This window comes from Theropithecus gelada, chromosome 4 (genome assembly GCF_003255815.1).
Source record: "Theropithecus gelada isolate Dixy chromosome 4, Tgel_1.0, whole genome shotgun sequence".
Taxonomy (NCBI): Eukaryota; Metazoa; Chordata; class Mammalia; order Primates; family Cercopithecidae; genus Theropithecus; species Theropithecus gelada.
This window is the reverse complement of record NC_037671.1, coordinates 72,469,546-72,495,337: the sequence shown is the minus strand read 5'-3', so window position 1 is coordinate 72,495,337 and position 25,792 is coordinate 72,469,546. Positions and strand designations below refer to the sequence as shown.

The 25,792-nt window shown below is 45.0% G+C and overlaps 2 protein-coding genes across 3 annotated transcripts; one reads left to right on the top strand and one right to left on the bottom strand.

The window, feature by feature from the left end:
- Positions 1 to 11,005: 11,005 nt before the first annotated feature.
- On the bottom strand, positions 11,006 to 12,739 carry LOC112622073 (eukaryotic translation initiation factor 2 subunit 3-like). The gene is made up of 2 exons (XM_025381338.1): positions 11,849 to 12,739; positions 11,006 to 11,541 (listed from the first exon to the last, which is right to left on the bottom strand). Exons 1-2 carry the CDS (start codon positions 12,729 to 12,731, stop codon positions 11,006 to 11,008), a joined length of 1,419 nt encoding a protein of 472 aa, XP_025237123.1. The 5' UTR covers positions 12,732 to 12,739.
- A 7,616-nt stretch (positions 12,740 to 20,355) lies between these two features.
- EEF1A1 (eukaryotic translation elongation factor 1 alpha 1) lies at positions 20,356 to 25,570 on the top strand. 2 transcript variants are annotated; one of them, XM_025381336.1, is made up of 8 exons: positions 20,356 to 22,069; positions 23,016 to 23,189; positions 23,559 to 23,738; positions 23,850 to 24,146; positions 24,230 to 24,380; positions 24,468 to 24,724; positions 24,822 to 25,056; positions 25,151 to 25,570. In XM_025381336.1, the coding sequence occupies exons 2-8, from the start codon at positions 23,046 to 23,048 to the stop codon at positions 25,273 to 25,275; spliced, it is 1,389 nt and encodes a 462-aa protein (XP_025237121.1). In that variant the 5' UTR covers positions 20,356 to 22,069; positions 23,016 to 23,045; the 3' UTR covers positions 25,276 to 25,570. The 2 variants fall into 2 exon arrangements, with proteins under 2 accessions (XP_025237121.1, XP_025237120.1); XM_025381335.1 differs by having other exon boundaries at positions 23,559 to 24,146.
- Positions 25,571 to 25,792: the final 222 nt, after the last annotated feature.

Sequence of the window (25,792 nt, the reverse complement as noted above, 5' to 3'; positions counted from 1 at the left end):
TTTTTAGTAGAGACAGGGCTTAGCCATGTTGGCCAGGGTGGTCTCGACCTCCTGACCTCAGGTGATCCACACACCTCAGCCTCCCAAAGATTGCAGGCATGAGCCACCATACCCAGCCCCCATTATATGATGTTTGAACACCCTCTTTCTCCTGCTGGATAGTTTCCTTGGAAGAAAGAGTATTTTTTTCTCCAGTGTTAGTTTTCTTCAATTTTGACCTATCAAACTTCACTTCTGACAAGTATGGGTTTATCACTTATCTTAATTAAAAGAAAGCCTGAAGGCTTGAAGACTCGTGAAAGGCTGGGCTGAGACCATACTGCTCACTCTGGACCAGATTAGGGTTCCTGAGCAGAGCCCAGCAGTTGTAAGGCCAGTAGCGGGGCCCCCTCACTCAGTATTCATTTGTGAATCCATATTTTATAAATAATATCAATTTTCCGTATTTCTTTGTCTTCATAGGTGATATAGTTAATAGAGCACTTGACTAAGAGACAAGCTGGAATATATTCGTAGCCCCACATAATTTCTTTATCAGAGTGATCTTGAATAAATCACACTTGAGCTCATTATTTCTTTTTTTTATTTTTATTTTTTGAGATGGAGTCTCGCACTGTCACCCAGGCTGGAACGCAGTGGTGCCATCTCTGGTCACTGCAACCTCTGCTTCCTGAGTTCCAGTGATTCTTGTCTCAACCTCCCAAGCCGCTGGGATTACAGGCGCCCACCACCACACCCGGCTAATTTTTTTTTTTTTTTTTTTTTTTGTATTTTTAGTAGAGACGAGGTTTCACTATGTTGGCCAGGCTGGTCTTGAACTCCTGACCTCAGGATCTGCCCTCCTCGGCCTCCCAAACTGCTGGGATTACAGGCATGAGCCACCGCACCTGGCCTGAGCTCATTATTTCATAGTAAAATAATCTAACATCTATTTCATAGAACTGATCATAAAGGTTAAATAAGATAATGGACCAGATGATGCAAACCATTTTTACAAATGTCAGAGCTCATTATACTTAGAAAATAATCATTAGCGCTTTTGTTTTATTTATTTATTTTTTTGAAAGTCTTGTTTTGTCGCCCAGGCTGGAGTGCAGTGGCATGATCTTGGCTCACTGCAACCTCTGCCTCCCAGGTTCAACCAATTCTCTTGCCTCAGCCTCCGGAGTAGCTGGGATTATGAGCACATGCCACCACGCCTGGCTAATTTTTGTATTTTTAGTAGAGACGGAGTTTCGCCATGTTGGCCAGGCTGTTCTCAAACTCCTGACCTCAGGAAATCTGCCCGCTTTGGCCTCCCAAAGTGCTGGGATTACAGGCGTGAGCCACCGCGCCCAGTCAACTCTTTTAAAAAGCAAGAATCTGGCTGGGCGCGGTGGCTCACACCTGTAATCCCAGCTCTCAGGGAGGCAGAGACGGGAGGATAGCTTGAGCCTGGAAGTTTGAGATCTGCCTGGGCAATATAGTGAGACCCCGTTCTCCACAAAAAAGGAAGAAAAAAAAAAGAAAAAAAAAGGCAAAAACCTGTTTAAAATGTAGAGAAATTTACTCTACAAATACTTCAATTTCATTTAAGCATTAGAACTATAGATTCACCAATCTATACAGGTGTTATACACACATGTGACAATGTGTGTGTTCTGTAAGTGGCAAGGACTTTTGAATTATGACATTCAATTTATGTTGGTGCTGGGCATGGCAGCTTGTGCCACTAAGTCCAGCTACTCAGGAGGCTGAGGTGGGAGGATTGCTTAAGGCCAGCAGTTTGAGGCTGCAGTGAAATATGATTATTGCCATCTGGGCAACAGAGTGAGACCCTCATGTCTGAAAAAAAAAAAAGATGATGGTAATTGCACAGGACTTCTGAAGTCCGTCTTTATTCATCTATCTATCAAACATTTATTGAGCATCTGTTCTGTACCAGGCACTGAGCTAGGCACTAGGAGACAGAAAACACTCTCTGCTGCGTAGCGTATGTGGCAGAGCCCTGGAGATGTAGGGGAAGGAAGACAAATAGTAAACAGGTAACTCCAGGAGAGCGTGAGTCCTGGAACCAAGTATGCCTAGGGTGCTTTTGAGCACTCAGGACAGATCCAGACTCAGGGAGGGGATGAGGACAGCAGCAGGCAAAGCTTCCCAGAGGGCAGAGAGTCTTACCTGGGTTTGGAGGACAGCAGCAGGGAAACCTTCTCAAAGGACAGAAAGTCTCACTTGGGGTTGGTATGAACTGTGGGCATAAGCCGGTGAAAGTAGGCTATGAAGGTGGGAGGCTACAGAGGTGACTGCTCTAGGAAAGAAAGTGGGAGGAAGAGTTTACTCCTACAAGACAGTAACAGCAAGATAGATCTGTCTGGGGGCATCCACCAAGGCCTTCAAGGAGCCTGTGAAGAACGCTGAGTCTCTGGAAACAGACCAGCCTGGATCCAAGTCTTGCGTCCACCACTTGCTGAACATGTGGCTCTGGGCAAGGTATTTGGTCTGTTTAAGTTTCAGATCCTGTGTCTGTAGAAAGGAGATAATAATAACTATTCCGTAAGACTGCTGTGAAAAATTAGATAAGAAAAGTATTTCAAGTGCTGAGCAAGATTTCTTTGCACCAAGTTAGAATAGCAATTTGCAGGAAGTTTTTTGTTTGTTCTTTTTTGTTTGTTTCAATCCATTGTGTTAATTACATATTACTTTAAGAGCAAAGAAGCTCTGAAGTTAGAACATTTTCACTCATATCTCTGTTGGCTTGACCACAACCAGAGGTAGAATGTTTAGCATTTACCTCACTGATTTAACCACTGAATTACCTCAGTGATTTAATCTCACTGGCCTCAGTTTTCATATCTATAAAGTGATGATAATAATAAATAATATCTACCCCATAGGCTCGTGGTAGGGATTAAATGAGACAATCAATATAAAATACTACTTAACCCAGTGCTGGACACGTAGTAAGCATTCAGTAAATTTTAATTGTTCTTTGATTGATATGTTATTTAATTTTTTGTTATTTGAGATTCCTCATTAACTAGCATCTTATTATAGAATGAACTTTCTTTACAAAGAAAATGCCATAATGATCTTACCTTGAGCTCTGTGTTTAATATTCCTGCATTTCAGGTTTCCTTATTAATTTTCCTATAACCTGCATTTTCAGAATCTTAAAGATGCTGTTCGCTGGGCATGGTGGCTCATGCCTTTAATCCCAGAACTTTGGGAGGCTGAGGCAGGCAGATCAGTTGAGTCCAGGAGTTCAAGACCAGCCTGGGTGACATGGTGAAACTCTGTCTTTCCTTTTTATCTTTTTTTTTGGAGACGGAATCTAGCTCTGTCGCCCAGGCTGGAATGCAGTGGCGTGACCTCGGCTCACTGCAGCCTCTACCTCCTGGGTTCAAGCAATTCTCCTGCCTCAGCCTCCCAAGTAGCTGGGACTAGAGGCGTGCACCACCGAGCCCAGTTAATTATTTTTGTACTTTTAGTAGAGACGGGGTTTCATTACGTTGGCCAGGATGGTCTTGATCTCCTGACCTCGTGATCCGCCCACCTCAGCCTCCCAAAGTCCTGGGATTACAGACGTGAGCCACCACACCGGCCTATTCTATTTTTTTAAAAAAGAAAAAAAAGATGCTGTTTTAGTTCACTTGGGCTGCTATTACAAAATACCTTAGACTAGGTAACTTATAAACAACAGAAATTTGTTACAGTTCTGGAGCCTGGGAAGTTCAAGATCAACGCACTAGCAGATTCTGTGTCTGGTGAGGGCTTGCTCTCTGCTTCAAAGATTGTGCCTTTCAGTTGCATTACCACATGGCAGAAAAGTCAAGGGGATACCCTCAGACTCAGGCTTCTTTAATACAGGCATTTATTAAAGGATAGAGCTCTCATGACTTAATCATTTCCCAAAAGCCCTACCTCTTACTACTATCATACCTATTACATTCCAACTTATGAATTTTGGAGGGACATCAACATTCAGACCATAGCAGATACCATGGCTTTTGTTTTTGTTTTTGAGACAGAGTCTTGCTCTGTCACCCAGGCAGGAGTGCAGGGGTGCAATCTTGGCTCACTGCAATCTCCCTCTCCCAGGTTCAAGCAATTCTCCTGTCTCAGCTTCCCTAGTAGCTGAGACTGCAGGCATGTGCCATCACACCCGGCCCTGGTTTGTTTTTTTGAGACAGAGTTTTATTCTGTCACCAAGGCTGGAGTGCAATGACACAATCATAGCTTATTGCAACCTTGACCTCCCGAGCTTCAAGCAATCCTCCCACCTCAGCCCCCAAGAGTAGCCCGGACTATAGGCATGTGCCAACACACCTGGCTAATTTTTAAATTTTTTGTATAGACGGGCTCTCCCTCTGTTGCCCAGGCTTATCTCAAACCGCTAGGCTCAAGCTATCCTCTGGCCTCCGCCTCCCAAAGTGCAAGGATTACAAGTGTGAACCATAAAGCCTGGCCAGATGTCATCTCCCTCCCTCCCTCCCTTCCTTCCTTCCTTCCTTCTTTCCTTCCAGAGTTTCACTCTTGTTGCCTGGGCTGGAGTGCAATGCTGCAATCTCGGCTTACTGCAACCTCTGCCTTCTGAGTTCAAGTGATTCTCCTGCCTCAGCCTCCCGAGAAGCTGGGATTACAAGCATGTACCACCATGCCTGGCTAATTTTTGTATTTTCAGTAGAAACAGGGTTTCTCCATGTTGGTCAGTCTGGTCTCGAACTCCCAACCTCAGGTGATCTGCCTGCCTCTGCCTCCCAAAGTGCTGGGATTACAGGTGTGAGCCACCACGCCCGACGATGTCATGTTTTAAATAATTGTGGATGAGGCAGGAGGATTGCTTGAAGTCAGGAGTTCAAGACCAGCCTGGGCAACATAGTGAGCGCACATCTCTACAAAAAAGTTTTAAAAATTCGCTGGGCATGGTGGCGCACACTGTGATCTCAGCTACTTAGGAAGTTGAGGCTGTAGGATTGCTTGAGCCCAGAAGTTCAAGGCTGCAGTGAACTATGTACCATTACACTCCAGCCTAGGCAACACAGTGAGACACTACCTCTAAAATGATAAAACATGTAAAAATACCAGCCTGGCCAACATGGCAAAACCCCGTCTCTAATAAAGATACAAAAATTAGCTGGGCACGCTGGTGCACGCCTGTAATCTCAGCTACTCGGGAGGCTGAGGCAAGAGAATTGCTTCAACCTGGGAGGCGGAAGTTGAGGTGAGCCAAGATTGCACCACTGCATTCCAGCCTGGATGACAGAGTGAGACCATGTCAAAAAAAAAAAAAAAAAAAAAAGTAAAAATAAATAAATTATTATGAACATTATGGAGTTAGAAATATTAAGGAAAACAAGCTTGTTTAAAAAAAAAACACGTAGGATTTTTTTTTTTTTTGATGGAGTCTCACTGTGTCGCTCAGGCTGGAGTGCAATGGTACAACCTCAGCACACTGCAACCTCTGCCTCCTAGGTTTAAGCGATTCTCCTGCCTCAAGTCTCTCAAGTAGCTGGGACTACAGGTGCCCACCACCATGCCTGGCTAATTTTTTTTTTGTATTTTTGGTAGAGACAGGGTTTTGCCATGTTGGCCGGGCTGGTCTCGAACTCCTGACCTCAGGTGATCTGCCCACCTCAGCCTCCCAAAGTGCTGGGATTACAGGCATGAGCCACTGCGCCCGGCCAAAATCCTAGGATTTTTAAAAGAGGAAAAGCAGCATATCCTGTCATGTCTTTTCAAAGATTAAATCTTCTTTATTCTTTTTAATTTTTTTCTTTTAAAATATAATATCTCTTGTATTGTTGCTATGTCATCGCCTTTGTTTATCTAGTACCATCTGCTTCTGCTATATCTATTGGCAAGCTGTTCTTGCTGCAAAAGGAACTTCGCAGATTTAGTTTTAAAAAACGCCCAACCATTTCATATGTCACACACTCATCAATGAAAAGGGAAAACCAGGTCTCAATAACTAGAAAACCACTATGGTAAACTCTTAGATCATCTTCTTTTTTTTTATTTTTATTTTTTTTCTCAAAATGAAGAAAGAATCTGGAAGAAGCCATCACGTGAATACAAACTATTGACAATTCTCTCCATTAATTTGTTGTTGTTGTTGTTTTGAGTCAAAGGTGTTGCTCTTGTTGCCCAGGCTGGACTGCAATGGCGTGATCTTGGCTCACTGCAACCTCTGCCTCCTGGCTTGAAACGATTCTCCTGCCTCAGCCTCCTAAGCAGCTGTGATTACAGGTGCCTGCCACCACCCCCAGCTAATTTTTTATATTTTTAGTAGAGACAAGGTTTCACCATGTTGGCCAGGCTGGTCTCAAACTCCTGACCTTCAGGTGATTCACCCACCTTGGTCTCCCAAAGTGCTGGGATTACAGGTGTGAGCCACCATACCCGGCCTCTCCATTAATTTGTATATCTGCCACCTGGGGACCCAATGTAAAATAACTAGTACTGTTCTTTTATGGATAGTACTGTATTATTTTCACACCTGATTTCATTAATTCCAGTTAACGTATACCAACCTTTGTGCTCAAGATCTAGAAGGCTAAACTCTTCACTTTGGAAAACAGTTTAATCTCCATGTAGTGAAAACCACTAATTTTATAGGTGAGAAAGTGTGGGAATGACTGAGCGATTTGCCCAGTGCTCATGTGGCTAAAGATCAAGCCTGCCCACCTTCTGACTTCCATTTTTTGCTTTTAGTGAGTAAAGCAGTAGGGATTAAAAGTGTATGTTCTAGAGCCCGACTAGCTGGGTTCCAAACCCAGCTCTTAATATTTAATAGCTATGTGACCTGAGGCATATTAAACTCTTTAAGTCTTAGCTTCTTTATTTGCAAAATGAGGATATTCTTTATTTATAAAATTATGACAATTAAATAAGTTAATATACATATTCTAAATTATTTACATTGTCTAAGTATTAACTGTCATGTTTTGTTCATTATTCTACCTTCAGGACCTAAAACAGTACCTGCACAATGACTGTTTGCTAAATGAATAATTGAATGGATAGAGGGTTAGCTGCCTCCCTATGCCATTGTTGACTAGTTGACTCAAAAAAAATTTTTGTAATATATATTTTTGTGGAAGGATGGTTCTCACTGTCAGACATCAATAGGTTAGTTTGAGTTGCAGAAGGTAAGTGAAACCTTTAGGTAGGATTACTTTCAAGATTTTTGATCTACATTAATATGTTATGGAGAAATAATATGGCTGAACATTTCCCAAATTTAGTGAAGGATAGATTCAACACAATGAATGAAAACCAAGCAAGATAGTAAGACTTCGTTTAGGCACATTGTAGTCATCAGTTGGACTAGTGAAAACTAAAGATTAAGAAAAAAACTTGGTTGGGCTTGGTGCCTCATACCTGTAATCCTAGCACCTTCGGAGGCCGAGGCAGGAGGGGATTGCTTGAGCCCAGGAGTTCAAGACCAGCCTCAGCAACAAAGTGAGACCTTATTTCTACAAAAAATTAACTGGGCATGGTGGTATGCACTTGTGGTCCCAGCTAGTTGGGGAGCCGAGGTGGGAGGATCACTTGAGCCCTGGAGGTTGAGGCTATAGTGAGCCATGATTGCAACACTGCACTCCAGCCTGGGTGACAGAGCAAGACACTGTTTCAAAAACAAAAACAAAAACAAACAACACAACAAAAAACTCCTTTTGGAGGGCAGTGGCCAAGTCTGTAAAATGCCACTCCAGGAATGGGAGCTGTTATATTCCTTCCTCTTCCACTTTCCATTGCAACCAATAAAGATGGTTTGTAACATTAAAAAAAGAAGGAAGAAAGGAAGGGAGGAAGCAGGAGAGGGAGGGAAAGAAAAGAAAAAGAAAAAAACTGAAAGTTCTCAAAGAAAAACACATTACATACAAGGGATACATTACATACATGGGAGCAATGGTTGACCGCTTCTCATTAGAAACAGGGAAGCTAGGAGGTAAATGAACAACATCTTAAAGTACTGAAGGAAAAGACAAAATCTGTCAACCTAGAACTCTGTATCTGGTGAAACTATCCTTCACAAATGAAGACAATAAAATCACAATGCGATACCACTACACACCCACTAAAGTAGCTCAAATTTAAAAAAGACTAACAATACCATCTCTTGGCAAGCAATTAGGAGTCTTATACAGCTGGTGAGAATGTAAAATGGTACAATCTTTCAGGAAAACAGTTTAGCAGTTTCTAAAAAAGTTAAACATACATCTACCATATGACCATCCATTCCACTTTCAAGTGTTTACCCAAGAAAAATGAAAGCATATATCCAAACAAAGAATTGGGCCAAAATGTTCATAGCAGCTTCATTTATAATCACAAACATGGAAACGACCCAAATGTCCATCAACAGGTGAATGGAAAACAAATGGTGGTATATCCATATACTAGAAAACTACTTAGCAATAAAGACGAATGAACTATTGATACATCCAAAAACATGAATGACTTTCAAAATAATTGTGCTGGGCAGGACATGGTGGCTCCTGCCTGTAAATTCCAGCACTTCAGAAGCCCAAGGTGGGAGGACTGCTTGAGGCCAGGCATTTGAGACCAGCCTGGACCATATAGCAAGACCCCCATCTCTATTTAAAAATTTTTAAAAAATGATTGGGGGCATGGCGACTCATGCCTGTAATCCCAGCGCTTTGGGAGGCTGAGGTGGGCAGATCACCTGAGGTCAGGAGTTCAAGACCAGCCTGGACAACATGGTGAAACCCTATCTCTACTAAAAATACAAAAATTAGCCAGGTGTGGTGGCTGGCGCCTGTAGTCCCAGCTACTCGGGAGGCCGAGGCAGGAGAATCTCTTGAACCTGGGAGACAGGTTGTAGTGAGCTGAGATCGCACCATTGTACTCCAGCCTAGCAACAGAGCAAGACTCCGTTTCAAAAAAAAAAAAAAAAAAGAAGGTCCCCTGTTATTTTCCATTATAGCGTCTTCTTTGTTTCCTTCTAAACACTTACCACAACATGTAATTATCTTATTCATTTGACTATTATTTCAGCTTTGTCTCCTCTACTAGAATTGAAATTCCAAAGCAAGGATCTTTCCTTACTTTTTGTTTAACCATGGTATTCAGTGTGTGGTGCATAGTAGATGTTCAGTAGACATCTGTTGAATGAATGAATAGAGAGGGAATCTGGGAGTGCAGTCTGCTTCTCCTCAGATATATTTATTTCACTGACATTGTCTTCACTTTTAACTATGAAAACCTGCCCTTGGGTATTAAAAATCATTCTATAGTTCATATGTTTTCCAGCCGTCTTCCTAATGTGCCTTGGTCTTTTTCTAGTTTGGACTTGCACTATGTTTTCTTGCTTGTGTATGTGTGTGTTTTTTGTTTTTTTTTTTTTTTGTAGCCCAGGCTGGAGTGCAGTGGTGCAATCTTGGCTCACTGCAACCTCTGCCTCCCGGGTTCAAGCAATTCTCCTGCCTCAACCTCCTGAGTAGCTGGGATTACAGGCGTGCGCCACTACGTCTGGCTAAATTTTGTATTTTTGGTAGAGATGGGGTTTCATCGTGTTAGTCAGGCTGGTCTCGAACTCCTTACCTCAAATGATCTACCCGCCTTGGCCTCCCAAAGTGCTGGGATTACAGGTGTGAGCCACCCCATCTGGCTGACTTGCTTGCCCTCTCTCTCTCTCTCTTTCTTTTCTTTTCTTTCTTTCAAAGAAACGGTCTTATTCTGTCGCTTAGGCTACAGTGCAGTAGCGTGATCATAGCTCACTATAACCTCTGACTCCTGGGCTTGAGGGATTCGCCTGCCTTAGCCTCCTAAGTAGCTGGGATTACAGGCCCACACCACCATACCTAGCTACTTGCTTAATTTATTTTTTTATTTTTTTATTTTTTTTGCTTTCTAACATCTTTTACTTCTTGACCTTTCGAAACATCCAAAAATTAGTAATATTATAATCTGTGTCACAATCTTAACAGTTAAGAAAAAACATAAAATGAAGGCCTAGAAAAATCTTTGTTACTCATCTAGAATTATTTGGTATAACAGTATTTTCCAATGGAGGAAGACTATTGGATTTCAGGCATAAAACAATGCAGAAAAAAATCTCAAGGCATCATAGGGAGAGGGAGATAACTTCTGACTCTGGTTTCCCATGCTTCAGGCCAGAAAGAGCAAGGGGAGAAAAATATCTGTCCATGGGAACAAGTAATTATGCTTTAAAGGACAATTTCATTCGAACCCATTCATTTCCTTTTCATGCAAAATTTCAAAGATAAAGCAACATAAAATATGGGGCCAAAGAAAAGGGAGAAGGTCTTCAAGGAGAATTTGTGCCTTTAAGTTTTTACTGGTACAACAGTCCATCAGCCTGGAGGTACTCAAAGACGAATCATGAAAAAGAAAAAAAACTTTATTTCAACCAGGTTCAGTGATATATGTGTGTGCTACAGCAAAGGCTGGTTGTGGCAAAGTTTCATTTCAAACTGTATGATGTGGGCTGGGGAAGGTGGCTCATGCCTGTAATCCCAGCACTTTGTGAGGCCAAGGTGGGCTGATTACCCTGAGGTCAAGAGAGACTGGCCTGGCCAACATGCCAAAACCTCGTCTCTACTAACAATACAAAAATTAGCTAGATGTGGTGGCGCGCACCTGTAATCTCAGCTACTAGGGAGGCTGAGGCAGGAGAATCGCTTGAACCCGGGAGGCGGAGGTTGCAGATCACGCCACTGCACTCCAGCCTGGGTGACAGAGCCAGACTCAAAAACAAAAGAAAATAAAACAAACCAAAAAACCAAAACTGCCTGATGCATAATTTTGACATTATGTGGGAACGCTTAACTTCTGCCAAAATGTAGATTCAATCCAACATTATTAATTGTAGTCCCTAAGTTTTCATAACCAAAAAAAAGACAATAACCTTACAGTTACCTACTAAGGTAACGAACTGTGAAATGAATTCCCCAATATTGCTTTGAAAATAAACCCCTTGGTTGTTATGAGAAACTCTAACTTCCAACTCCATCCGAATGTATTATTTAACCGGTATTCTTCAGTCATCATCTACTGTTGGCTTGATTGTTACTCTTCTTCTTATCTGACCCCAACCAATTAAACGCCAGTGTTTTTCAACTCTTCTGCTAAGGGCAATTTTTTCTCCTACCTCTGTGCACACTGGATTGGTCAAAACAATTTTACACAAATCGGCCTTGACAAGTCTAACTCTCCCTCCTGTCGACAGGGATCCTATGTTCACCATGAACACTTCATTCTTAGACAGCTTTTGAACCTTTGCTGCCTTCTTGTCTCCTTCAGTGCGTACACCTAGAAGCCGTCTAAGCAGGAAATAGGAAATTTCCAATTCTGTGAATATCTCAGGTAAAGCTCCGACTGCACCAAGTACTTGCCCCACCATTCTGTCAGCCCGGCACAAAGTGGGGTCAATTTTTGTTCCAACTCCAATAAGACTGCCTGGAGCAGCATATTGCAGATCATGATGCTCTGCAAAAAGTGATACAATTTTGGAAAAGATTGGTTTACACATGAGTTTTCCTTCACTATCTTTGGAAACAATACCAGGTCTTCTATCTCCTGGCCCACCTTTTTTTTTTTTTTTTTTTTTTGAGACGGAGTCTCGCTGTGTTGCCCAGGCTGGAGTGCAGTGGCGCCATCTCGGCTCACTGCAAGCTCCGCCTCCTGGGTTCACACCATTCTCCTGCCTCAGCCTCCGAGTAGCTGGGACTACAGGCTCCCACCACCTCGCCTGGCTAGTTTTTTGTATTTTTAGTAGAGACGGGGTTTCACCATGTTAGCCAGGATGGTCTCGATCTCCTGGCCTCGTGATCCACCTGCCTCGGCCTCCCAAAGTGCTGGGATTACAGGCTTGAGCCACCGCGCCCGGCCTGGCCCACCTTTAATACTCCTTTTAGGATACTACCACCAGCTACACCTCCCTTAAGGTCATCAACTTCACAGCCAGGTTTGTTGACATCAAAAGATCTAATAACAATAAGCCGGGGCTCTGAAGTAAAGTCTCTTGGGGATACTGGAATTTTCTTTACTATGTACTCACAAACAACTTCAATATTGTATTTCAGCTGAGCCGAAATTGGCATAATGGGAGCTCCCTCTGCTACTGTACCTTGGACAAATGCAAGGATCTGTTTGTATTGTTCTTTAGCCTGACTTTCTTTTACCAAATCAATTTTATTTTGTAGAATCAAAATATGCTTCAGTTTCATGATCTCTATAGCAGCCAGGTGTTCAGACGTCTGAGGCTGAGGACAAGATTCATTACTAGCTGTCAACAGAAGAGCTGCATCCATCACTGCTGCACCATTCAGCATAGTAGCCATCAAAATATCGTGGCCAGGACAGTCAACAAAGGAAACATGTCTGACTGATTTGAAGTTCCCTTTTGTCCCTGCAATGTCTGTAGGAAACTCATCAGGTATACTGCTCCCACAAGATCTATAACATTCTGGCTGAGGGCAACTTGGGTCATCAAGTTTATAAATCTTAGCATTAGCATATCCAAGCTTGATTGTAATATTTCTTTCTAGTTCATTTTTGAACCTGATGGAGTGAACTCCAGAAATAGCTTTGACGACTGTGGATTTCCTATGAGCTACATGACCCATTGTACCCATATTAATTGTGGCTTGTCTGCTGATAACTTCGTGTGAAAGTAGCGTCAACTTGGTAACATCCAACGTGGTGAGATCCTGATGCGAAAGACGTGGCTGCCCCAGAGTCACTCCAGCTTCTTCACCCGCCATGTTGCCGGAAGAGCTACTTGCTTGATTTTTTAAAGTTTGCCTAGGAGTGAGGGTTTCACCCAGGCCCTGGTAGAGGCAGGGAACATCCTTAAACATCGTTGCCTTGCTGTCTACTTAGCAAATAAAGAATGACATTTTCATGTGGCCTAATCAGAAGAGTTGGTCACACTTATAACTAGGACTGGCTTACAGAGAAGTAGGGGATGGTAAGGGCTGAAGGAACTCATTGAGAACAGAGATATGCCTCTGTTTCTTTATCATCCAACCATCAATCCATCCCCTCTTTCAGTAATTATAGTGTACTGATCTCAGACCCAGACAAGAACCATTCTACATGTTTTATACATATTAACTAATTTAATTCTTACAGTTACTATAAGGGTAAATACTGTTTTTTTTTTTTTTTTTTTTTTTTTTTTTGAGACGGAGTCTCGCTCTGTCACCCAGGCTGGAGTACAGTGGCCGGATCTCAGCTCACTGCAAGCTCTGTCTCCCAGGTTTATGCCATTCTCCTGCCTCAGCCTCCGGAGTAGCTGGGACTACAGGCGCCCGCCACCTCACCCGGCTAGTTTTTTTGTATTTTTAGTAGAGACGGGGTTTCACCGTGTTAGCCAGGATGGTCTCGAACTCCTGACCTCGTGATCCGCCCGTCTCGGCCTCCCAAAGTGCTGGGATTACAGGCTTGAGCCACCGCGCCCGGCAAGGGTAAATACTGTTAATATCCCCAGTTTATAAATGAGAAAACATATGGCCGGGCATAGCGGCTGACACCTGTAATCCCAGCACTTTGGGAGGCCAAGGTGGGTGGATCACCTAAGGTCAGGAGTTGGAGACTAGCCTGGCCAACAAGGTGAAAACCCATCTTTATTAAAAATACAAAAAAAAAAAAAAAAGGCCAGACGCGGTGGTTCACGCCTGTAATCCCAGCACTTGGGGAGGCCGAGGCGGGTGGATCACGAGGTCAAGAAATCGAGACCATCCTGGCTAACATAGTGAAACCCCGTCTCTACTAAAAATACAGAAAAATTAGCCAGGCCTGGCGGCAGGCGCCTGTAGTCCCAGCTACTTGGGAGGCTGAAGCAGGAGAATGGCATGAACCCGGGAGGCGGAGCTTGCAGTCAGCCGAGATCGTGCCATTGCACTCCAGCCTGCATGACAGAGCGAGACTCTGCCTCAAAGAAACCCAACCAACCAACCAAACAAACAAAAAATAGCTGGGCGTGGTGGCGGGTGCCTGTAATCCCAGCTACTTGAGAGGCTGAGCAGGAGAATTGCTTGAACCCGGAGGCGGAGGTTGCAGTGAGCTGAGATTGTGCCATGGCACTCCAGCCTGGGAGACAAGAGCGAGACTCCGCTTAAAAAAATATATAATAATAAAATAAAATAAATGAGAAACCTGATAAGCACCTATTAAGCATTATTGTTCAGAGGTTTTTGAGAATGATCAGATAATCGTTATTGAGTCAGATAATGCAGTATACAAAAAAAGCTATAATAGTGGTTCACGCCGGTAATCCCAGCACTTTGGGAGGCCAAGGCAGGCAGATCACAAGGTCAGGAGTTGGAGAACAGCTTGGCCAATATGGTGAAACCCTGTCTCTACTGAAAATACAAAAATTAGCTGGGCATGGTGATGGGTGCCTGTAGTTCCAGCTACTCAGGAGGCTGAGGCAGGAGAATTGCTTTAACCTGGGAGGCGGAGTTGCAGTGAGCCGAGATCGCGCCACTGCACTCCAGCCGGGGTGACAGAGCAAAACTCCGTCTCAAAAAACAAACAAACAACAAAAAAAGCTATGATAATTTTCCAAATCATTTTTGAAAAGTAATGATGATAGAACGGTATTTAGGCAAAATTACATATACTGTTTTAGGATTATGGAAAGTGTTGTTACCATATAAATTATACATTTTAGGATGAAGTCAGTGCTAAACAGGAGAAATAAAGTGCTGTGGCTGCAGGAAGGACACTGGGGGAATGGAAAGAACACAGTACTGGGTTTGGAGAGACTTGGCACTGAATCAGGTCTCTGTTCCTCACGAGTTCTGTGATCTTGGGCAAAGTGCATTAGCTTAAGTTTCTACAATTCTGAGTAAGAGTAATGAAGCCTCTGGAGGTCTTGTGAATTCCCCACATTGAGCTGTGCCCTTATCTGTGCTTTCCCGTCACTGTCTGCAATGTCTTGCATATCATTTGCCACATGGAAAGTACCTTTATTTTTTATTCTATTTATTTATTTATTTTTGAGACAGTGTCTTACTCTGTTGCCCAGACTGGAGTGCAGTGGTGTGATCTTGGCTCACTGCAACCTCTGCCTCCCAGGTTCAAGTGATTCTCCTGCCTCAGCCTCCAGATTAGCTGGGACCACAGGTGCCTGCCACCACGCCCAGCTAATTGTTATATTTTTTAGTAGAGGTGGGGTTTCACCATGTTGGCCAGGCTGGTCTTGAACTCCCGACCTTAAATGATCCAACCACCTTGACCTCTCACAGTCCTGAGATTACAAGCATGAGCCCCCATGCCTGGCCAGAAAGTACCTTTTTAAAAAATTAACTTTATTTATTTATTTATTTATTTATTTGGGACAGGGTCTCCTCCTGTGGCCCAGTCTGGAGTGCAGTGACACTATCATGGCTCACTGCAGCCTGAAATTTCTGGGTTCAAGTGATACTCCTTCCTCAGCCTCCTGAGTAGCTGGGACCACAGGCACATACCACCATGCCTGGCTAATTTTTTATTTTTTGTAGAGATGGGGGTCTCATTATGTTGCCCAGGCTAGCCTCGAATTCCTGGGTTCCAGCGATCTTCCCATCTCAGCCTCCCAAAGTGTTGGGATTACAGGTGTGGGCCACCATGCCCACTACAAGCATGAATAAGCCACAATGCCCACTTGTCTTAGTTTGTAAATATACATGAATTGTAGTGAATATTTGATAATTGTCTCCTTTGCCCCTTGCCCCATAGGCCTCAAGAAAGCAAAGACCAGGTAGATAATGGTTCACCACTAGATTACACCTGGGGAATCCTCACAGAGGATATGGGTCTTGAAAGATGTCAAGAGGCCGGACGTGGTGGCTCACACCTGTAATCCCAGCACTTTAGGAGGCTGAGGCGGGTGGATCACCTGAGCTCGGGAGCTCAAGACCAGCCTGACCAACATGGAGAAACCCTGTCTCTACTAAAAATACAAAATACAAAAATTAGCCAGGTGTGGTGGCACGTGCCTGTAGTCACAGCTTCTCGGGAGCCTGAGGCAGGAGAATCACTTGAACCCGAGAGGCGGAGGTTGCAGTGAGCTGAGATTGGGAAACTGCACTCCAGCCTGGGTGACAGAGTGAGACTCCGTCTCAAACAAACAAACAAACAAACAAAAATGAATCAGGCATGGTGGCACACGCCTGTAATCCCAGCTACTCGGAAGTCTGAGGCAGGTGAATCACCTGAACCCGGGAAGCGGAGGTTGTAGTGAGCCGAGATCATGCCACTGTACTCCAGCCTGGGTGACAGAACAAGACTCCGTCTTAAAACAAAACAAAACAAAACAAAACAAAGCAAAACACCAAAAATCTTCCCATTGGTGCATAAATTCCACATGGCAGATGCTGCCAATAATCTAACCATTGATGACCTGTGTGTGTATAGTCTTTGCACCTCCTACAGGAAAAGCCAATTTTAACCCTCTATGAGTGTCTCCATTGCTTCATAATCTTTTTTTTTTTTTTTTTTTGAGACAGAGTCTCGCTCTGTCACCCAGGCTGGAGTGCAGTGGCGCGATCTGGGCTCACTGCAAGCTCCCCTTCCCGGGTTCACGCCATTCTCCTGCCTCAGCCTCCCAAGTAGCTGGGACTACAGGCGCCCGCCCCCTCGCCCAGCTAGTTTTTTGTATTTTTTTAGTAGAGACGGGGTTTCACCGTGTTAGCCAGGATGGTCTTGATCTCCTGACCTCGTGATCCGCCTGTCTCGGCCTCCCAAAGTGCTGGGATTACAGGCTTGAGCCACTGCGCCCGGCCTGCTTCATAATCTTCATGAAGTTGCATGCTTTTGCAGCTTCTCACAGTTTATTTTTATTTCTAATGTAGCAATAAAATAATATACTTACTAAAAATAATAGTTAGAGAAGAAAATCATTGCCTCATACCAAGTAAGACAGCACTTATCATGGTAGGCATTGGCTTTGCAATTATGAGAGCAGTAGTAGAAATAGCTTTAGTTTCCTCAATTTTCCTGGAGTAGTCTTCAGACTTTCTTTAAACTGCTAAAATGAGAGTAATATTTCATTGTATAACCTCTGTATAATTTCTTACCATGTACATGTATTACCTATGTAAAAATGCTTACAATTACAAAGATACCAATGAGTTTCTCTTCTCTACTGACTCAAGTTGGTGTCACAGGCATACTAATTAAGGACAGGCATTCTCCAGAAAGCCTATAGAAACACTGTCTTTTGTACTAATAAAAAGCTCCCATGTTTTTTCATGTCATTGCATATTAGAACTGTGACATAGGTGTTAAGTAGGAACAAAGAGGCGACCCATTTCACAGATGTACTTAGAACTGCTGGGCTGTCACAGGTCTAAGCAGAAGAATGAGGACTAAATCCCTAATTTTCTGACACTGATGCCACTGATATTTTCATTATACCAGGATGCCTTGACCTGCTGGTAAGGGTTAGGACTAGCTCTCTGATCAGATTACCCTGGTTCCAATCCTGATCTGCTGGGCCCTAAGGTATCCACGAAAAAAGATCACCAAGCTGTATTAGGTGAAAAAAGCAAGGTGGCATATTGTATTTTACCATTTTGTGCAAAAAGAAGGTAAAATTTTAAAAAAGAATATATGTCTATATTTGCTTATTATGCATAAACTGTCTGTTGCCCATTGCTGCTCCATCTATACCATGTGGGTGGTAGGATTACAATAAATATTGCAAATACTAGAACAGTGCCTGTCACACTAAAGCACCATTTTATTTGGATTCTCAGTCCAAGTAGTTCCTTGGCTTAATCATATTCTAAAATACCCCTTTAAATATATTTATATACACACACACACACATATATATATAGGTTTTTCTGAGATGGAGTCTTACTTTGTTACCCAGGCTAGAGTGCAGTGGCACGATTTCTGCTCACTGCAACCTCCTCCTCCCGGGTTCAAGTGATTCTCCTGCCTCAGCCTCCCATGTAGCTGTGATTACAGGTGCACACCACCATGCCTGGTTAATTTTTGTATTTTTAGTAGAGACGGGAGTCTCACCATGTTAGCCAGGCTGGTCTCGAACTCTTACCTCAGGTGATCTGCCTGCCTCAGCCTCCCAAAGTGCTGGGATTACAGGCATGAGCCATCACACCTGGCTATCATCTTTTCTTCAGCTGTAGATACAGCAGATAAAAAGATTTAAAAATCATTTTCGGCCGGGCGCGGTGGCTCAAGCCTGTAATCCCAGCACTTTGGGAGGCCGAGACGGGCGGATCACGAGGTCAGGAGATCGAGACCATCCTGGCTAACACGGTGAAACCCCGTCTCTATTAAGAAATACAAAAAACTAGCCGGGCGAGGTGGCGGGCGCCTGTAGTCCCAGCTACTCGGGAGGCTGAGGCCGGAGAATGGCGTGAACCCGGGAGGCGGAGCTTGCAGTGAGCTGAGATCCGGCCACTGCACTCCAGCCTGGGCGACAGAGCGAGACTCCGTCTCAAAAAAAAAAAAAAAAAAAAAAAAAAAATCATTTTCACGTGGCAAGCCATGGCAGACTGTAACTACTTAAGGCTGCTTTAAATTAGACTAATAGCAGAGTGATTAGACTATATTGAAAGCTCAGTGAATCACAATTATGTACCTCAAAGAAGGATTCTTGTTTGCCTTATTACTATGTAAATAACGGAAATACTTGTTTTTCTTCCTAAAAGGGGTCATGTAGATGTTTACTTACAATGTATTTTAAGTTTGTCACTCTAAATGGTTATGAGCAAGCGAGACCGTCCTGGCTAACACGGTGAAACCCCGTCTGTACTAAAAATACAAAAAATTAGCCGGGTGTGGTGTCAGGTACCTGTAGTCCCAGCTACTCGGGAGGCTGAGGCAGGAGAATGGCGTGAACCCGGGAGGGGGAGCTTGCAGTGAGCGGAGATCGCGCCACTGCATTCCAGCCTGGGCGACAGAGCAAGACCCCATCTCCCAAAAAAAAAAAAAAAAAAGGAAAAACCTTCAACAAATATCACCTTAGATTATAACCCCAAAACATATTTACGAGCCTCAACATCATTACTGTTACCGCTTTAACATTTAAGACAGTAAAAAGCATAATGGATCTCCCGTACGATGCGGGGAATCCGTTATGATTATGTTGAAAACATAGGGTCTGGGGAAAAAGGGATTTAAAATAAGTAGGAAAAAAAAGACTTGAGACTTAAAAAGTTTTTTAGAGGCCAGCTCACGGTGACAAAAACCGACCCTCACCCCGAGCCACGTGAGGTTTTCTGCCTCCTCCCTGGCCTTTCCTTCCGCAGTCAGAAGGCGGAAGAAAAGCGACCTCAAGGTGGGGCGAGAGACAGGGCGGACCCTGGCGACCTGACGCTGGGGAGGCTCGAGTGGCGGATCCATACCGCTCAGCTGTTCGCCGCGGGACCCCGCCGGCCCGCAGGTGACCCAGCGCTGGAGAAACGCCAGCGATGTGGCCTGGCGAGCTGGCGCGGCGCAAGGACCACCCGCGCCCGCCTTGCCGCCCCAGCCTCCCTTCCTAGGAAGCCGGGCGCGCCGGGTGAGCGCGGGGCTTCCCCGGGACCGGCGTTCCAGTCCCTCTCCAGCTTCCGGCCCACCCCTGCCGGACTGAGAGCAGATATGTGATCTCTGCCCTGAGAAAATGCTCGTGGCCAGCGACTACCCCAACGCACAATAATACGGCTCCGATGGGCTCAAAGGTATTGGTTTTTTGTTTTGTTTTGAGACAAGGTCTCACTCGGTCACCCAGGATGGAGTGCAATTGCGTGATCTTGGCTCACTGCAACCTCCGCTTCCCGGGCTCAAGCGATTCTCCTGCCTCAGCCTCCCGAGCAGCTGGGATTACAGGCATGCGCCACCACGCCCGGCTAATTTTGTATTTTTAGTAGAGACAGGGTTTCACCGTGTTGACCAGGCTGGTCTCGAACTGCTGGCCTCAAGTTATACGTCCGCCTTGGCCTCCCAAGGTGCTCGTATTATAGGCATTGATCCACGGCGCCCGGTCCAGTGTTGGTTCTTAAACGCAAGAATTGAGATCTCCCTTCACCTAATGAAAGTCTCTATCGCAAGCCACTATCGCAATACTCAGAACACCCAGTCGGTGTTGCGCAAAATTACATGAATCCTTGATGGTATTTATAAAGCGTTTACTATTATCCGCAATCACAGGGGCTTGAGGAAAAACTTTTGACTGTGGCTGGGCGCCGTGGCTCACGCCTGTAATCCCAGCACTATGGGAGACTGAGGCGGGTGGATCACTTGAGGTCAGCAGTTCGAGACCAGTCTGGCCAACATGGTGAAACTCCGTCTCTTCTAAAAATACAAAAATTTGTGGGGCGCGCTTGTAGCCCCAGCTACTCGGGAGACTGAGGCAGGAGAATAGCTTGAACCTGGGAGGCAGAGCTTGCAGTGAGCCGAGATCGCGCCACTGCACCCCAGCCTGGGCAACAGAGTAGGACTCCATCCGGAAAAAAAAAAAAAAAAAAAAGAAAGAAGGAAAAAAAAGTGGACTGTGAAAACCGAATGGACTAGAAAAACGTTATACTACAAAGATACAAAAACCAAGAATGCACCATACGCGTTTGCCTTTAACTGCTTCCCAACTTGTTTTCCTCTTCCAATTTGATTGTGGGTTCCTCTCCAGAAGGAACTCCACAGTACTTAGCGTTGGCCACATAGTAGGTTCTCAAATACTTGTTAATAAATAAGTTTGTTCGAGAAGCTGGGCAGTAATATTCTACAGCTGGAAGAAGAAACATAATGATCTAGTAATTAGCTCATTAAAAATAAACGTTCTTCATTCCTCAGAGGAGCATTTCCCAAGGCCTGTCTTGATAGCCATCCAAAACGGCCAAGCTCATCCAATCTTGCCCTAGATTTATGCTAAAATGCAGTTACAATCTATAGGATGACAGAAAAAGAAAGCACTTATTTAAATATAATAGGCACTTATTTAAATAGGAGAAGCTGTGACTTCATAGCAAGTGTTGGGGTTAGGAAACTGGGTGGATAAACTTGCTGATGCTGTAGATCTTAGTCTCTACGTGAGATCACGTGGAAAATCTGCATTTGAAAGCTTTTTAGGTTCCTTATGTTTGCAATCAAATGACTGTACACCTTTTAATTTAAAAAGTACCATGAGGCACACACACACTCGCAGGAACTTTTTGGCGTAACAAAACTAGAATTAGATCTAAAGCTAACTGTAGGACTGAGTCTATTCTAAACTGAAAGCCTGGACATCTGGAGTACCAGGGGGAGATGACGTGTTAAGGGCTTTGATAAAAGCAGCTGGCTTTGAATGGAAGGAGCCAAGAGGCCAGCACAGGAGCGGATTCGTCGAGCTCACGGCCATCGAGCCGAACCTCTCGCAGGTCCGTGAGCCGTTAAGGAGTCCTCCAGTCCAGATCCTTCGCCCCAAGCCCCTCGGGATCCCCGGGCCTGGTACTCCTTGCCACACGGGAGGGGCGCGGAAGCCGGGGCGGAGGAGGAGCCAACCCGGGGCTGGGCTGAGACCGGCAGAAGAAGACGCTCTAGGGATTTGTCGCGGACTAGCGAGATAGCAAGGCTGAGGACAGGAGGCTGATTGGGGGGCGAAGGTACACCCTAATCTCAACACAACCTTTGGGGCTAAGCCAGCAATGGTAGAGGAAAGATTCTGGACGTCCCTTCCAGGCCGCCACCTCGTCGCCTCCCCCCTCCCCCTCCTCCTCCTCTCCCGCCCCGGCCGGAGCTGAGAGTAATTCATACAAAAGGACTCGCCCCTGCCTTGGGGAATCCCAGGGACCGTCGTTAAACTCCCACTAACCTAGAACCCAGAGATCGCTGCGTTCCCGCCCCCTCACACGCCCGCTCTCGTCATCACCAAGGTGGAGAAGAGCATGCGTGAGGCTCCGGTGCCCGTCAGTGGGCAGAGCGCACATCGCCCACAGTCCCCGAGAAGTTGGGGGGAGGGGTCGGCAATTGAACCGGTGCCTAGAGAAGGTGGCGCGGGGTAAACTGGGAAAGTGATGTCGTGTACTGGCTCCGCCCTTTTCCCGAGGGTGGGGGAGAACCGTATATAAGTGCAGTAGTCGCTGTGAACGTTCTTTTTCGCAACGGGTTTGCCGCCAGAACACAGGTAAGTACCGTGTGTGGCTCCCGCGGGCCTGGCCTCTTTACGGGCTATGGCCTTCGCGTGCCTTTCATTACTTACACGCCCCTGGCCGCTGTACGTAATTCTTGATCCCGAGCTTCGGGTTGGAAGTGGGTGGGAGAGGTCGAGGCCTTGCACTTAAGGAGTCCCTTCGCCTCGTGCTTGAGTCGAGGCCTGGCTTGGGCTCTGGGGCTGCCGCGTGCGAATCTGGTAGTACCTTCGCGCCTGCCCCGCTGCTTTCACTAAGTTTCTAGCCATTTAAAATTTTTGATGACCAGCTGCAACGCCTTTTTTCTGGCGAGATAATCTTATAGATGCGGACCACGATCTGCACACTGATATTGGGGTTTTGGGGGCCGCGGGCTGCGACGGGGCTCGTGCGTCCCAGCGCACATGTTCGGCGAGGCGGGGCCTGCGAGCGCGGCCACCGAGAGTCGGACGGGGGGAGTCTCAAGCTGGCCGTCCTGCTCTGGTGCCGGGCCTCGCGCCGCGGTGTGTCGCCCCGCCCTGGTCGGCAAGCCTGGCCCGGTCGGCACCAGTTGCGTGAGCGGAAAGATGGCCGCTTCCCGGCCCTGCCGCAGGGAGCTCAAAATGGAGGACGCGGCGCCCGGGAGAGCGGGCGGGTGAGTCACCCACACAAAGGAAAAGGGCCTTTCCCTCCTCGGTCGCCGCTTCATGTGACCCCACGGAGTACCGGGCGCCGTCCAGGCACCTCGATTAGTTCTCCGAGCTTTTGGAGTACGTCTTCCTTAGGTTTGGGGGAGGGGTTTTGTGCGGTGGAGTTTCCCCACACTTAGTGGGTGGAGACTGAAGAGTTAGGCCAGCTTGGCGCTCGGTGTAATTCTCCTTGGAATTTGCCCTTTTCGAATTTGGATCTTTGCTTATTCTCAAGCTTCAGACAGTGGTTCAAAGTTTTTTTCTCCCATTTCAGGTGTCGTGAAAACTACCCTTAAAAGCCAAAATGGGAAAGGAAAAGACTCATATCAACATTGTCGTCATTGGACACGTAGATTCGGGCAAGTCCACCACTACTGGCCATCTGATCTACAAATGCGGTGGCATCGACAAAAGAACCATTGAAAAATTTGAGAAGGAGGCTGCTGAGGTATGTTTAATATCAGAAAGGGAAAGATGAACTAAAACGAGTTTTACCAGCAGAATCATTAAGTGGTGGTGATTTCCCCAGAACTAATGAGTGGTTTAGATCTGACCCTTCTTATTAAAATAGTTTGCTTTTGGTTACTTCTGTAACCGTATTGCTAGTGAGTAGTTTCGATTTGGATATTAATAGTCAAGATCCTACTTTAAAAAGTTTGCTTTTTGGTTGCTTCTGTAACCCTATCTAAGTGACTAAAATCACTTAGGACTTGCAGTTGTAAAGTGGAAACTATGTGCCAATTAAGGGCTGGGGGCAAAGAAATTGAAGCTGGAGTTTGTGTGTTAGTAACCAAGTAACGACTCTTAATCCTTACAGATGGGAAAGGGCTCCTTCAAGTATGCCTGGGTCTTGGATAAACTGAAAGCTGAGCGGGAACGTGGTATCACCATTGATATCTCCTTGTGGAAATTTGAGACCAGCAAGTATTATGTGACTATCATTGATGCCCCAGGACACAGAGACTTCATCAAAAACATGATTACAGGGACATCTCAGGTTGGTGGGATTAATAATTCTAGGTTTTTTTTTTTTCCTGAAATGCCTGTCTTGTGCATTGGTTTTGTCCTTTGGAGAGTTGACAGGGATATGTCTTTGCTTTCTTTAAAGGCTGACTGTGCTGTCCTGATTGTTGCTGCTGGTGTTGGTGAATTTGAAGCTGGTATCTCCAAGAATGGGCAGACCCGAGAGCATGCTCTTCTGGCTTACACACTGGGTGTGAAACAACTAATTGTTGGTGTTAACAAAATGGATTCCACTGAGCCACCCTACAGCCAGAAGAGATACGAGGAAATTGTTAAGGAAGTCAGCACTTACATTAAGAAAATTGGCTACAACCCCGACACAGTAGCATTTGTGCCAATTTCTGGTTGGAATGGTGACAACATGCTGGAGCCAAGTGCTAACGTAAGTGGCTTTCAAGACCGTTGTTAAAAAGCTCTGGGAATGGCGATTTCATGCTTACACAAATGGGCATGGTTGTGTTTCAGATGCCTTGGTTCAAGGGATGGAAGGTCACCCGTAAGGATGGCAATGCCAGTGGAACCACGCTGCTTGAGGCTCTGGACTGCATCCTACCACCAACTCGTCCAACTGACAAGCCCTTGCGCCTGCCTCTCCAGGATGTCTACAAAATTGGTGGTAAGTTGGGTGTCAACAAAGTTGAATTTGAGTTGGTAGAGTACTATCTTCCTTCATAGGTATTTAGCATGCTGTAAATATTTTTAGGTATTGGTACTGTTCCTGTTGGCCGAGTGGAGACTGGTGTTCTCAAACCCGGTATGGTGGTCACCTTTGCTCCAGTCAACGTTACAACTGAAGTAAAATCTGTCGAAATGCACCATGAAGCTTTGAGTGAAGCTCTTCCTGGGGACAATGTGGGCTTCAATGTCAAGAATGTGTCTGTCAAGGATGTTCGTCGTGGCAACGTTGCTGGTGACAGCAAAAACGACCCACCAATGGAAGCAGCTGGCTTCACTGCTCAGGTAACAATTTTTAAAGTAACATGTTCTTACCTTATTGCAGAGGCTAAAGTCATTTGAGACTTTGGATTTACACTGAACGCAAATCTTTTTTTCCAAGGTGATTATCCTGAACCATCCAGGCCAAATAAGTGCTGGCTATGCCCCTGTGTTGGATTGCCACACGGCTCACATTGCATGCAAGTTTGCTGAGCTGAAGGAAAAGATTGATCGCCGTTCTGGTAAAAAACTGGAAGATGGCCCTAAATTCTTGAAGTCTGGTGATGCTGCCATTGTTGATATGGTTCCTGGCAAGCCTATGTGTGTTGAGAGCTTCTCAGACTATCCACCTTTGGGTAAGGATGATTACTTAAACGTAAATAAGTTGTGTTAAAGATGAAAAGTACAACTGTGAACAGTTTTGGTAATACTAAATTTTTTTTTTAATAGGTCGCTTTGCTGTTCGCGATATGAGGCAGACAGTTGCGGTGGGTGTCATCAAAGCAGTGGACAAGAAAGCTGCTGGAGCTGGCAAGGTCACCAAGTCTGCCCAGAAAGCTCAGAAGGCTAAATGAATATTATCCCTAATACCTGCCACCCCACTCTTAATTAGTGGTGGAAGAACGGTCTCAGAACTGTTTGTTTCAATTGGCCATTTAAGTTTAGTAGTAAAAGACTGGTTAATGATAACAATGCATCGTAAAACCTTCAGAAGGAAAGGAGAATGTTTTGTGGACCACTTTGGTTTTCTTTTTTGCGTGTGGCAGTTTTAAGTTATTAGTTTTTAAAATCAGTACTTTTTAATGGAAACAACTTGACCAAAAATTTGTCACAGAATTTTGAGACCCATTAAAAAAGTTTAATGAGAAACCTGTGTGTTCCTTTGGTCAACACTGAAACTTTCAAGTTTTACCTCGCTTAGGAGAAAGACATGTAATTCTGGTTTTATGAATTTGTGGAAACTTTATGAAAATGGTAGTTCTCGAGTTAACACTTACAGGTGGAGATAAGGTTGTTTTCCTTCCACGTACTTGGAAGGGGAAGGAATCTAAGCTATGGGAGGGCTGCTTTGATTACCACATTGGAGAGAAA

Excerpts from the sequence above, each read along its gene's own strand:
- LOC112622073 (XM_025381338.1), bottom strand. The coding sequence starts at position 12,731 with ATGGCGGGTGAAGAAGCTGGAGTGACTCTGGGGCAGCCACGTCTTTCG. Across the intron at positions 11,542-11,848 it reads AAAGGTGGGCCAGGCCGGGC|ATAGAAGACCTGGTATTGTT; the intron begins GCGGTGGCTCAA and ends GTGGGCCAGGAG.
- EEF1A1 (XM_025381335.1), top strand. The coding sequence starts at position 23,046 with ATGGGAAAGGAAAAGACTCATATCAACATTGTCGTCATTGGACACGTA. Across the intron at positions 24,147-24,229 it reads TGCTGGAGCCAAGTGCTAAC|ATGCCTTGGTTCAAGGGATG; the intron begins GTAAGTGGCTTT and ends GTTGTGTTTCAG. Across the intron at positions 24,725-24,821 it reads CAGCTGGCTTCACTGCTCAG|GTGATTATCCTGAACCATCC; the intron begins GTAACAATTTTT and ends TTTTTTTCCAAG.